Source organism: Salminus brasiliensis, chromosome 9, assembly GCF_030463535.1.
Source record: "Salminus brasiliensis chromosome 9, fSalBra1.hap2, whole genome shotgun sequence".
In the NCBI taxonomy this organism is placed as follows: domain Eukaryota; kingdom Metazoa; phylum Chordata; class Actinopteri; order Characiformes; family Bryconidae; genus Salminus; species Salminus brasiliensis.
The window spans coordinates 22717831-22730295 of NC_132886.1; the positions used below are offsets into that span (position 1 = coordinate 22717831).

A 12465-nucleotide genomic window follows, 5' to 3' on the forward strand; every position below is an offset into this window, starting at 1 on the left:
GATGTCTAGTACAGTCTGGAGGTGATGTGCTGCTCTCCGGTGTTACCTGTGTTATGGATAAAACTCCATATTACTTCCAAATTACTTCCATTAGTTAGCCATGTTTTATGTCTTTTGCAAGTGGGCCGGGTATGTATGCTTTGGGGATGTAAAACATGGACTGTTATGTAAAAGTTTTGAAATTGGTCCAATTTAATATCAGTTTAATATCACAATAATTTACCTTTTAGCACAGTTTGTGGTATTATTGTGATGTTGTTTAAAGAAAAACAGAACAATTACAGTTTAGTCTCATCCAGGTCCACATTTTCAGTTCAGTAGAGAATCTCCATTCAGAATGCTTTGTAGTCCTAGAAGGCACGTAGGCTAGTTTTGGGTCACTTTAAGCAGCATTACTGTATAGTGCTATATATTTTTGCTATGTACTGTTATACTTAAAAAAACTGTCCTTAAAAATAGTTTTAACATTCTTTAGTAATGACAACGGTTCCATATAGAACCACAATCTCTCAAAGAAACCTTTAGAAATACCTTCATAAATAGCTCTATATAGCACCAAAAATATAGTCCAGTTATGAGTCAAAATGGGTGGCTACATAATTGTTGTAATTTCCATATTGCGATTTTAAATCAGGATAATTAAAATCCATTGAACAATATTCACAATAAAATGATTGTATGAGATGGGGTGGTGAATTTTGTCCTAAAATGCCAGCAGTTCTTCACATAGTCCCTATATATATATATATATATATATATATATATATATATATATATATATATATATATATATTGTAAAATGTCATTTTGACACACAAAATTTTATATATTATATATATATATTTATATATTATATATATTTTGTTGTTTGCTCTAAAGGCTCAAATAGGCGGAACAGTACATTATTTCTATACAAAATAAGTTAGTGTGACGGGGTGGTAAGTCAAACTGAGGGTCAAACTGAGGGACGCAAACAAATTTATTTAAATGTTCACTGTTTTTTTTAATACACATATCTTATGCAAACATAAAAAATGAAGATTAAAAAATAACATTTTATAAAAAAATAACATTTATGTAGTGAGATATGTAGTGAGTAAGATACCTTAGATGCTACTATCATGGTCAATACAGACATTGCCATGTACTATTAAAATGGTTCAAATGGACTGTTTCTATTTATCATGCTAAGAGGAGTATATCTCTAAGTTATGGAAACACCATGCGTCTTATCAAACATTGGCACCAGTTTCGTAGAGTGACTCGAAGTAGATTATTTTCAAATCGCTTTTTTGGGCGTACGTATGACCCTTCGAGCGCTCCGTACGAGCATGTGTCGCGTAGTCGTTGCTGTGAACTGGAGGAGCGGAAAGTTTACAGAGCTGGTAAGAGACTTCAGCTTCAGCTTCTACAGTTCAGACACCTCATTAAATCACCAGTACCTGTGTTTAGATACAAATACCTCCACAATGAATGTGTTCAGCACACGGAGGCCGCGAGAAGCAGCTAGTTAGCTCACTGTTTAGCTTCAGTGCTAGTGAACTTGAGCGCGGAGTGAGCTGACAGCCCTGCACTGCCACTGATGCCCATTCACTGCCACAAAAGTAATAAAACGTGCAGCTGTGGCCGTTAAACCGCTGTATTCCTCTCTGCTGCGACCTGCACAGACCTCCAGCTGGTGGACGAGTCCAGACCAGTGTGCAGACCAGTACGCACCGTCCCCCACTTCTACCTGCTATTCCAGGATTCCTCCTCCTTTATCCGGCTTCTCTGGTTTAATTTGTGAAGCGGTAGCATGCTATAGCTGCCTGGCCGCCCGCTGCCTGTTTGCAGCACAAAATAGTCGCAGACAATGCTAGTATTATTTGTCTGTACATCAGCAATGCCGAGCAAGCAGTCCAGAGCCAGCCACATTGTTTGTGGCTGAAGTTAGCTAGTAAAACACAGCCTGGAAATCCCTGGAATATTTGCACTCCTGAGCATTGCTGACAGCTGCTCTGTTTGCCGAGCTGTTTCCAGACTCGTTGACCCCGGCTTCTCACCTCAAGTCACGGATTTTCAGCTGCACAGTCATTGCTGGCAGGGTCGACATCCATGGCTAGTTGGTTAGTGCTGCATAGGTAAACACTTTAACCCTCTTTAGACCTTGTATGCAAGCCCACACTGCGCCAGTCTATAACTACCGCCTACTGTACTAATTCACACAGTTTCAAAGGCCCCAAGATTGAACCTTGTGGGCCTTGTCTTTCACGTTAGTTTCTGTGTTAGGATTAATAGCTGGATAATAAACCCTGAGTTCAAAGCATTGAAAGGCATATGCTGGGATTTCCCATGTTTTCTTCTTTAAAGTAGGATGTAAACATAGTTAAAGCTTCGACGCATGCAACTTACTCTCTGGTTCGTTAAGCTGAGAAAACAAGCCGCTTTGAATTCACTCATGAAAACCGTCATATTTGTACCACGTTCATGTTGATGTTATAAGGAGTGTTTCAGCTCGGCCTGCTTTTTGAATGAGGCACAATACGTGGCAGCCAGTCAGAACAGATGTCATTTACATATGAGTTTTGAAGGCACAGTAACCGTTGGTTTGAGTCTATTCATGGCTGTTTTGGCATGTCAACCCGATTGTCTGAAACTGACCTTAGAGATAAAGTCAAATTCAAGAACATGATCAGATATGGACCCTTTAAGATCTTAAATTTCAAGTAGACTAGTTTCTAAAAATCACTATGACCTATGGTCGGTCTTCTGAGCCTCTCCATAAGTCTGATACAGCTACAGTAATCAGCCACAGATACAACATACCTGGATTGTCTCCCCAAAAAGTGTCACTGTGGACCTTTTCTAGCTTTAGAAAGCATTCGAAATGATTGCTTACTGCCTTTAGAAAAATCAACCCTTTAGATGGTCAGCATGCTCACGAAATCACCCCCATTCCTAGAAGTTTGTTCTGTACCTGTTCTCCTGCGTGAAGGTCACTTGTGTTTTCTTCTGTTGTGCGCAAAGGTGTCACTCATTAGAGAGAAAGCCGCTTGTGGAGCGCAGAGCTATGCTGGCTTGTCAGTTATCAGTGCTGAGAGGGGTGGGGCAGAGCAAGTTGGACCTCTCTCCTTGCTGTCGTACTCCCAGCGTTTGAATATGTGCCTTCATGTCCTGTGGCCAGACTCCATTGTCAATCAGACAACAGCTGGTACCCCCATGACTCGGCATTGTCATTCACTATCAGCAAACCTGAGACCCCAGCAGTCAGCAACTGCTGCTGTTGCTTTAGCCAAAAGGAGGGGTGTGAATAATGTATTCTGTTGATGAAAAGGTGTGCGCTTTCCACCTGTCATGTGCTCTGTTTGCAAGACTTGGGGTGATTTACACAGTTGTCTGTGTGTTTTCTTAAGCTGAGCACGTCTTCAGCAGTGAAATTCCAAGACGTTTGTTTGGCGTGTGTAACTTTGACTGTATCAGTTCTGCTCTAAAGGTCTTTGTTGTCCTGCCCGTCATTAGAGAGAATCGTCCAAGTTCAGATAGGCTTTTAAGACCATTTTGGTGAGAATGGTGAGGGTGTGGACTCAAGCTGGCTATCAGTAACGTGTCATCAAAGCTGCCAGTCTGCCCCTCCTCGCCCCTCCACGTCTCTCTGTCTTTAGGTTGCCAGCTATTCAGCACCACCACCAATATTCACTTATAAGACCATTTTCATTTTCTACTGTCTACAAGATGTTGTGGCACTGTGGTTCATTTAGAAAGCAGCGTGAATCTTTCGTTTCTACCGTTGACTGCATTTTCAGACAACTCCCAATTTCGTGGGTAAATGTCAGTCTGTCAACCCTGTGGTGGAAAGAACCAGCAAATGAAGCATATAGTCAAAACAGTGCTGTGTCATAGGCTGCTTTTAATGCTTAAAGCTCAAGGCCTGTATCCTGCATGTTCTGTGTATTTTATTGTTACCCTGTTATTTTGAACTATACATGGTCATCATAAATTTTTTTCGACCATCCTTTTTAAATATCTTGTTTTCACTATACAGACAATTTGTGTATTTCGATTTCTGTGCCTTTGAGACGTATGCATGTATGTAAATGACCGCTGTTATGATTGACTGCCATGTATTGATGAATTTAGTACAACTCCACTTTGTTGTTTACAATTGGTTCTGTATAGGACTGAAAAATGTTCTATATTGGCCTGAAGGTTTTAAATAGGTCTGAAAAAGGGGTTCTGAATATGACTGAAAAAGGGTTCTAGGACTGTAAAAAAGGGTATTCCAGTATATCAGATTCAAGTGTATCTAGGGTTGGGTAAAATACTACATCACAATATTTAAAGACATTTTTCAGGAAACACGATATTTATCATGCTACATTAAATCACAGAATGAATACATCAGTAGCAACAGATTTGAAAAAACTACTATTCAGATCCTCTCCTGTACTGAGTACAGTGATTTGTATTCAACTTCTGCTGCACTTCATCTCATTAAACCAGTCTGGTTATACTGTTTGTAATGAAACTTGCAGTTGATCAGTGTTTATTAAGAACTAACAATATCCTCGATATGCTTAGAAAAGCTTATTGTGTATCACGATAACATGTATCACAATGCGATAAAATATTGTCATATTGCCCAGCTCTAAGTGTATCACACTCACAATATTTTGCGCATCTAATGCCTGTGATGATAGCGATACTTGGATCAGTCACTAAAATCTATTAAAAACTGTTGTGTGTGTGTGTGTGTGTATGAGTAACAGTATCCTTTCTCCCAACAGTATGGAGCAACTACAGTGATCTGAGGAGATGAATGAAACTTTGAAAAAGAGATTTGAGTTCCCCAGCTCCCTCATTCAAGCCCAGGTAAGCGTCAGGCTGAGCTGCAACATGTAAAAATGATTTTATTTAAGTCATAGCAGATCTCTTAGAAACACCATTGTATTAGTTAAGCGATCGGATAATCTGTATCCTGTCATAAGCACGGCTTCAGGGGTTTCGATTCCATTGATCATTAGCGATGACAATGAAACTGCGGTTTAATCAATGTATGTGCCCACATCTCTCTGTTAACTAGTGCCAGATACACAGCTCCAATCCCTTCCTCAGGGTTAATGACAGACCTTTTTCCTCCAAAGTCCGCAGGACCTTTTCATCTTCTTATGACAAAGAGAGCTCTTAACAGAGATGATAAGTAATGTTAGACATGCTGTCTGGGGTTTGATTACAGAGGTAGATGTTTAGATTTCATTTCTCCTGTTGCTCTGTACCTGTAGGCTGTGAGGAGTCTGGTTACTGCAGTTCTGAAGGAGAAGGGACACAATGAGAAGATATCGGAGTCCACTACTCAGGTGGGTGGTGCGCTAACGGTAACAACAGAGCACAGAAGTCATTGTGAGTCAGACAACAGCTGTTAAACTCATTTTCCATCATAAAGTCTAATATAAACCTTTTATTTTTCCCACAAACTAATCTGCCTGTTATTATGCAATTCTAAATCTGCGTTGTCTGTTTGCAGTAAAAGAGCCTCCTGTTCTACGTGTGTGTTGCATTTAATTTTTTTCACCTATTGTCTCCACTTAAGGTCAACTTAGGACAATATTGATGGCTTTATGTACCAAAAACAGCCATAAGACATTTTACATAATATCTGTCCAACCTCTCTCTATCTGTTACAATGAAACAATATGTTTATTACTGTGTCTTTAGGGCCCTGTCCACACGTATGCATGATATTTTTAAAAATAGAGATTTCCCTCACTCCGTTTTTGAAAGTATTTCCATCCACACAGATGTGAAAATGCTTGCATGAGCATGCTAGTCCTGTATGGGCCGATCATACGTCATAAAGAGAGACCTCAAAATGCCATGAAGAAGGAAGAGAACACAGGTTTAGTGTATGCAAGTGATGAAATTACAGATTACAGATGTGTTTCTAGTGCTTGTAATCTAGTGCTATTTGCATGTAGATGCCGTAGTTCTATGACTAATGTAGTTCACTATATGTGGAGTAAGGAGGTATTGACGATTTAGTCAGAAACATGCATGCCTTGTGATGTCAGCATTTTTATAAGGCTTTGTTTGACCCTGTTTTTCAAAAATCTCCACCTTGGAGTTTTTTCAGTTAGTAAGAACTGCATTTTTGTGTGGAGGGGAGGCTAAAACATGGACAATAGAAATCCAGATATGTGTGGACCTTAGACTGATATATGCAAATTAATTAATACAAAAATATCCCTGTTGCTGCCCTGTACTGTATCACACACAAACAGGTGTTTCAAGGCTGAAACACTCTTTGCAACTTGTGTAAATGGATTTGGCTAAACTATTGTAGGCTGAAACAGTGGCCATGTATTAATGCCTTGAAATGGGGTGCTTTTGCAGCTTAGTTTTTGTAAATTGAAAAGTGAACACAACTGTGTTTACAAATCATGGCTCTTTTATTTCATCAGTACTAATCAGCATTCAGCTTTGCATGATCCTTTAACAGATTAAACATCACTTGTGTAGATATTTGCAAACATCAGAATCAGTATTCTTTATGCACCAAGTCCCGGGAGTACAAGGGATTTCTCTTGGTGCAAGTATCACACATTAAATGAAACATTTAAAAAAATGCGTAAAAAAATACATAAAGAACATAAAATATAAAATGGACCGTGCACAAACAAACTGCAGCTGAAGATGCAGATGCAATGGGGATACAATCAGTACTGCAGAATGTATGTTTAAGAGGATTCAGTAAAAAATGTGCATTGCAACAGTGCATATGACTACAGTTGAGGAAAGTGGGAAAGGCTCTTATTATAAAGGATTAGGGTATGTTATGTACATTACAGTGTGTGTGTGTGTGTAAAGACGTAGTCCACGTAGTCCACCCCCTTAATGTGTGTGCACTCAAACCTTCCCGCTGTTTATATCACTTTTATGATTTTTTTTTTTTTTTTAAAGCAATTGCTTTTAACAGCAGTTTTGTGATAAACAGCAGGCTAAACATGACAAAACGTACTCTTCTGCTAATTGTCAGGTACTTAATGAAGATAAGGTTGAGTAAACCCAAAATCTTTTTTGGAACACATTTTTGGCCTTACTTAATTAAAAGTAAGAGTGGGACATATTAGTTTTCAAAGGAATGCACATAAATGAATGCTTAGGTCATGTTGTAGGCTCTTTGATCTTTGGTAGTCTTGTCTGAAAGCAGTGTGTGTTGTGTTTTGACCGGCAGGGTGCCGCTCTGGAGGCTCTGTGGGAGCAGTGCAGCAGTGAGAGCGGGGTGGTGCGCTCCGCATGCTGTGACGCGCTGGTGCTGCTGGTAGAGCAGGGTCATGCTGACCTGCAATATGTCCTCAACAGCATACTCAACCTACTGCCGTCCGCAAGGTACATCACTCTGACCACCTACAAGGGATTTAAAAGCATATCAGTGTGAAATGGGTGCTTTTTATTTTTTCTTCAACCTGTCAGACTGCAGTGGTCTGCCCTCTCATATTCTCATACTCCTCACTCTCAGAACTACATATCTGTGATGATATACATGATACATATTTCCCTGTAGTGTGAAAATAATGTAAAACATAAAACTTTCGAAACATTCAAAATGTCTGTGGCAAGGGAGCAACCGACCATACCATACAGATGCTGCAGACAGATATTAGAATGAAACTTACGATGTCTTCAACCTTTTTTAATAACAGTGTTGCAGATGTGGGGCAAGCAGCTTGCTCTGATGTATTTTATTTTGTGGGGGGAGGAAAAAAAAAAAAAGAGTCATGCGTTCCCCACCCTGTGGAGCTCTGATAGTACCTTATCATCATGCTTAAGCCTCTGCCCCTCCCAGCTGGGTCTTGCTTTTCTGTTATTCTTTCAGCACGTGATATCAGCCACACAAGCTGAACGTCTTTCCGCATTAATATGTCAAACCTTCTGAGTTACAGCATATTAACCTTTATACAGTTAGCACAAGCAATAGCACAAGCTATCTTAAGCAAAAGCATGATTGTTCAACATTAACCCGTCACTGTTAATCGAAATTCGCCATTTTGAGTGATAAATACTCTATTCATGTGATTTATATAGATTTGATCTGAGAGTTTTTCGTTTTGCCAGGAATAGTCTTTGCCAGCGGAGAATTCTCTTTTCCAGACACAGCAGAGCAGCAGCTCACAGTCATTATTCACCCAAGCCGTAGATATAGCATTGCATTCTTATGAGCCAGCCTTTACCTAAAGACACTTTTCGTTAGAGTTGAAGTTGGTTTTATTTTCTCATGTTCTGATATTTTTCTTCAGTGTAAAATGATCATCGTTAGCAACTAAAGCACCTTTCTCTGAAATTGTAGTGAAACGTAGATTTCTATGAACTGTCTTAATCAGTCTTCAAAATGTTCATTTACAGGATTTTGCTGGCACTTTTATCCAGAGCCAGGTAGGGGAATGTAGCGTTAGACCGGGTACCTTACACTGTCCGTTACATCTAAATACTACGAATTACATTAGACGTGGCAATCATTGGGGTCCAAGCACTTTGTGCTATTATGGAGCCGATAACACACAGATAATGGACAATGTCTTAGACTGACTTTGTTTAAAATACACCTCACAATGAGATTTTTTGCTATGACTACAATTTGCGTAATTGTTAAACTAAAACAATTGCCCCTGTAGTTTAGCTTCAGAGTACACTTTGTTAAAATGAATACAGGTTTCTTTAAGGAATAGTGCTGTCAGACACTACTAGAGAGGACTGGTTTCTGAATGTATCCCCTTTTTTGTAACTGCTTTTTTTTTTTTTTTTTTTAAATGTCTGATCGTAACAAGCTGAGAAATTCTGTTGAAAGTGCAGAACTAAACTTGCAATCAGTTCCACACCTGTGTTTGTAAACAGAAAGGATATCTTTTGTTGCCATTTCAATTTGCTGAAATATATGTACAGTATTGTTTGTGGAACATGCTGTGCATGCCTGCCACATTTTTCTGTTGTTTCTTGACTTCGAAACAAACAGAAAAGGATTGGCTGCAAGTATGAAACCAGATGTGTTGATGCAGAATGTAAACTGAACAGAAACGTAATTGATAACTCACTGTATGACTGTATGTGATTACGTTTTTACAAAGAATTACGTCCATGCCTCTTTTAAAATAGAGGAATTAATGAGAATTGAGTAACTGAAAGAATGTTTAACACTGGTCATTTTGTGGAAAGTCTTTTTTTTTTTTATTTTATTCGTTAATTTGATTTTGCATATCTGCCAGTTCTGCTTGCCGCTGCGATTCAATGTCTGCACAACTCTGTCTTTGCTTGAATTTGGCCACTTGGGTGACAGAAGAAGTAGACTGTGGGAGCTCATCTGCATATTCAGATATGCGAGCAGAGACGCAACTTAAGTGCAGCCTTCGCCATCAGCCAGCTCTCATGTTTATTCAGCGCATACGTGCACACAAACAGCTCATGCTGTCACACTCGCCATAGCGATAGCGGATCGCTGCCCACGCAGCACACTCTCCCTTCCAACTCTATACTGCTGCTGCATCAACAGAGAGCCGTGTGAAGAAGAAGAAGAACGTGGCTGTTTTCATGCAGCAACCATTTGAAATGCATGTGTGGAAGCTTGTGAAGCTGTAATTACATTTAATACATAGTGAGTTACGCAATGGAGTCATTCACATTTAGTTACCTTTCTGTATCTTTTACCTGGGGTAGGCACTAATAATTGAGTGTGAGAAAGTGTGGTTAATAATGATAATAATGTGGTTAACTTAATAATGGCACTAATTCATATATACACACACACACACACACACTCCAAGCACCCGTAACATTAAAACCTAGTGCTTGGCGATACGACCTCGAATCAGTATCACGATTAATTGAGCATTTTTGGAGCGCTGCTAACTGCACTGTGTTAGGGTGAAGTGGGCAGTATAATACACACGAGACCTACGTAACACTGTTCAACCCGTGGCACATTTTTCCAGTAAGATTTCTGTACCACCTCAGTCCACATGCTTCTTTGACTTTTTGATGTCTGTTTTGTATCTCTCAGCTCCTTCAGAAAAACGTATCCTTTCAGTGCTAGCCCAAAGCACAAATTACACTTCCCGTCCACCCCACTTTTTGTATTATTATTTGTATTTATTCTAATTAGTGTTTAACTGACCAAATGAAAATGCACTGTCCAGATCAGGAGCTTTTAATTTTTAGTTTTGACTGGTGTCTTAAACGTTTGCATTACCATTTTATTAGTAATCCTAGCCATTTCCTGGGTTTTGAGGATGAAACTGGCTCCAATGAACATGTCTTACTGTTTGAGTCTTAAGAAATTAGAATAAAATCTCTTCCAGATTTATTGAAAGATAATAATTTACACATGGATGCATTTCTATGCTTGTTTTAATTAACGATGAGTTTGAAATAAACCATTAAAATTTTTATTTCAAAAATGACTTCTGGGGGAGAAAAAGGGTGAATTTAATGGTTCCATAATGCCCCCTTTTTTAGACTCTTCCATGGGGTACTTAAGAGAGACCCTAAAAATGCTTTATTTCTTAACTTTGAACTCTCCACAGTCCAAATTCAAAGTGCATTTTCCGCTTACTTTCCACTTTCCTTTTCTTTATTTTGATAAATATATTCAGGTTCTGAATCTGCTTCCTCACACTCACAGACAGCTTGTAGGTAGCAGATGAGAGCATGTTGGCGAATGCTTTAAGTTTCTGACATGCTGCAGTGTGCAAACCTCACACTCACCACTGTTCACTCCGTTTCACACAGAGAACTTCACAGACACATGAAAATAGCCGAAGATGAAAGCAGAAATGCAGATGAATTTGCTGTCAGTTTGCAGTGAGTTATGGCTTCCCTCTCGCTGAAATATAGAGTAATCAAACCCAGAGGAAGAGAGGATGCGCAGGCCCACTGAAAGATGAGCGCAGGATGAAGGAAAAGAGGGGAGGGTGAAAGAAAGCACAGAGCGATGCTGCCACAGCAGCGTGATTTATAATGTATGAGAGAGGCTCGCCCTGCGCCCCCGTCCTGCAGCCGGAGCACTGTCTCCCACGCCCTGTTAAATAGTCCCTACCATATTCCACAAATTCAGCCATCTATATGTATGTAAGTCTCAGTACAATTGACTTATCCATTCCCTGTCCACAAATAAATTCTGTATTAGCAACTGTTGCTAGATTGGACAAGCTTTGAAGAGTGTTCAGGGTTAACAGGGTTAACAGGTCTCTGCTCAGTGTTGAGTGTGCAGTTTTAAATGCTATGCTTTTGAGCTTGATTGGGTTGTAGCTAGTCAAAACAACACAAAGGGGTTCTTCTATATAGTGTGAAAGCAGGCTCAATTGGTGAATCCTTGTGATTCAGAATAGAACCGTCTCCAAGAGGTGTCCGCTAATCTAAAGAACCCTTGAAGCGTTCTTTCTGAGAAAATTGCTCATAGAATTGATAGAAAGGCAAATCAAAACCCCCTGTTTCCTAAAGACCTTTAGGCATGCTGGAATGGTGGTGCACTGTTCTACTTTGCAGCAGTACCTTCACAAATACCATCTTTGTCATCAGACATTTCAGACATTCTCCCCTCACAATACAGCATCAGAGGTTTTCAAAGAAACATCAAACAGACAAAGACACCTTAAAATCTAGAGTTGACTACCTTGAGCGGCACAAGCTGAAGGTTTTGCCTTCCCTCGTGGTCGCACAAGCTGTGACACTTCTGATACTGCAGAAGTACAGACCATGCAGAGTGCCCAAACTTTAGCTTTGGGCTCTTTTTCCTTTTTTGTTATTTTGAAACTGCATAAAATATAACAAAAATAAGAAACCTTGCTTAGGATATTAAGGAAATGTAATTTCTAACTTAACTTAACATTTTAAACATTTATTTATTGAGCTTTTTTCTAATAAATTTTTGACTGGGGTGACCAAACTGCAAAACTCTTTTACTTAAGGACCATTAAAGAAGTGAGAGAGTGTAGGCAGGCTGGATACAAATTCAGCACTAAGCTAATGCTAACTCCATTAACTTGCATATAAAGTATATAGGATATTGACCTGCGTTCTTTAAAACTTTTCCAACCAACCTTGCATCAACTTTAAAAAATAAAAAAAGAAGGAATAATGTTGTCAATGTGAATTATAAACTTTCACCTGTTTTACATTTTGTTTGTAATGTGTTTATAAACCACATGGTTGATAGACCATAAAATATTTAAAAAGAGATATTTTACCATGCTTTTGAATTTAATGACACGTTGTGCATATGCTCTGAATTTGTAGAAAAACATTTTATATCTTTGCCATGTTTTATATCACAACAAAAAGATATCAGTGGTGCAGACTCAAACTCGGAAAGTCAGCACTGAATGTAACAATAATTTAAAGCCACATGACAATAATACAATAAAAAATAAACAATAATAACTGTAGTTCTAAGTGTTAAACAGTTCAACCTAAACAGTAAATCGGTTAATAAGTACAAAGAGG

The 12465-nt window shown here is 39.0% G+C and overlaps 2 protein-coding genes across 3 annotated transcripts in view; one reads left to right on the forward strand and one right to left on the reverse strand.

Moving 5' to 3' along the window:
- Positions 1 to 3004, reverse strand: part of mllt3 (MLLT3 super elongation complex subunit) — a 58706-nt gene extending 55702 nt beyond the window's left edge. The window contains exon 1 of the mRNA XM_072687858.1: positions 2957 to 3004. The gene's annotated coding sequence lies outside the window, so the exon portion shown is untranslated. The remainder of the gene's footprint in view (positions 1 to 2956) is intronic.
- Positions 1 to 12465, forward strand: part of focad (focadhesin) — a 73764-nt gene that overhangs the window by 5966 nt on the left and 55333 nt on the right. Inside the window, exons 1-4 of one of the 2 annotated variants that reach the window (XM_072687852.1) lie at positions 1330 to 1385; positions 4764 to 4848; positions 5259 to 5333; positions 7208 to 7362. In XM_072687852.1, coding sequence (XP_072543953.1) covers positions 4792 to 4848; positions 5259 to 5333; positions 7208 to 7362 — 287 coding nt within the window. In that variant the 5' untranslated portion in view covers positions 1330 to 1385; positions 4764 to 4791. Of the gene's footprint in view, positions 1 to 1329; positions 1386 to 4763; positions 4849 to 5258; positions 5334 to 7207; positions 7363 to 12465 lie in introns of those variants that run through there. The other variant, XM_072687853.1, reaches the window with a different exon arrangement.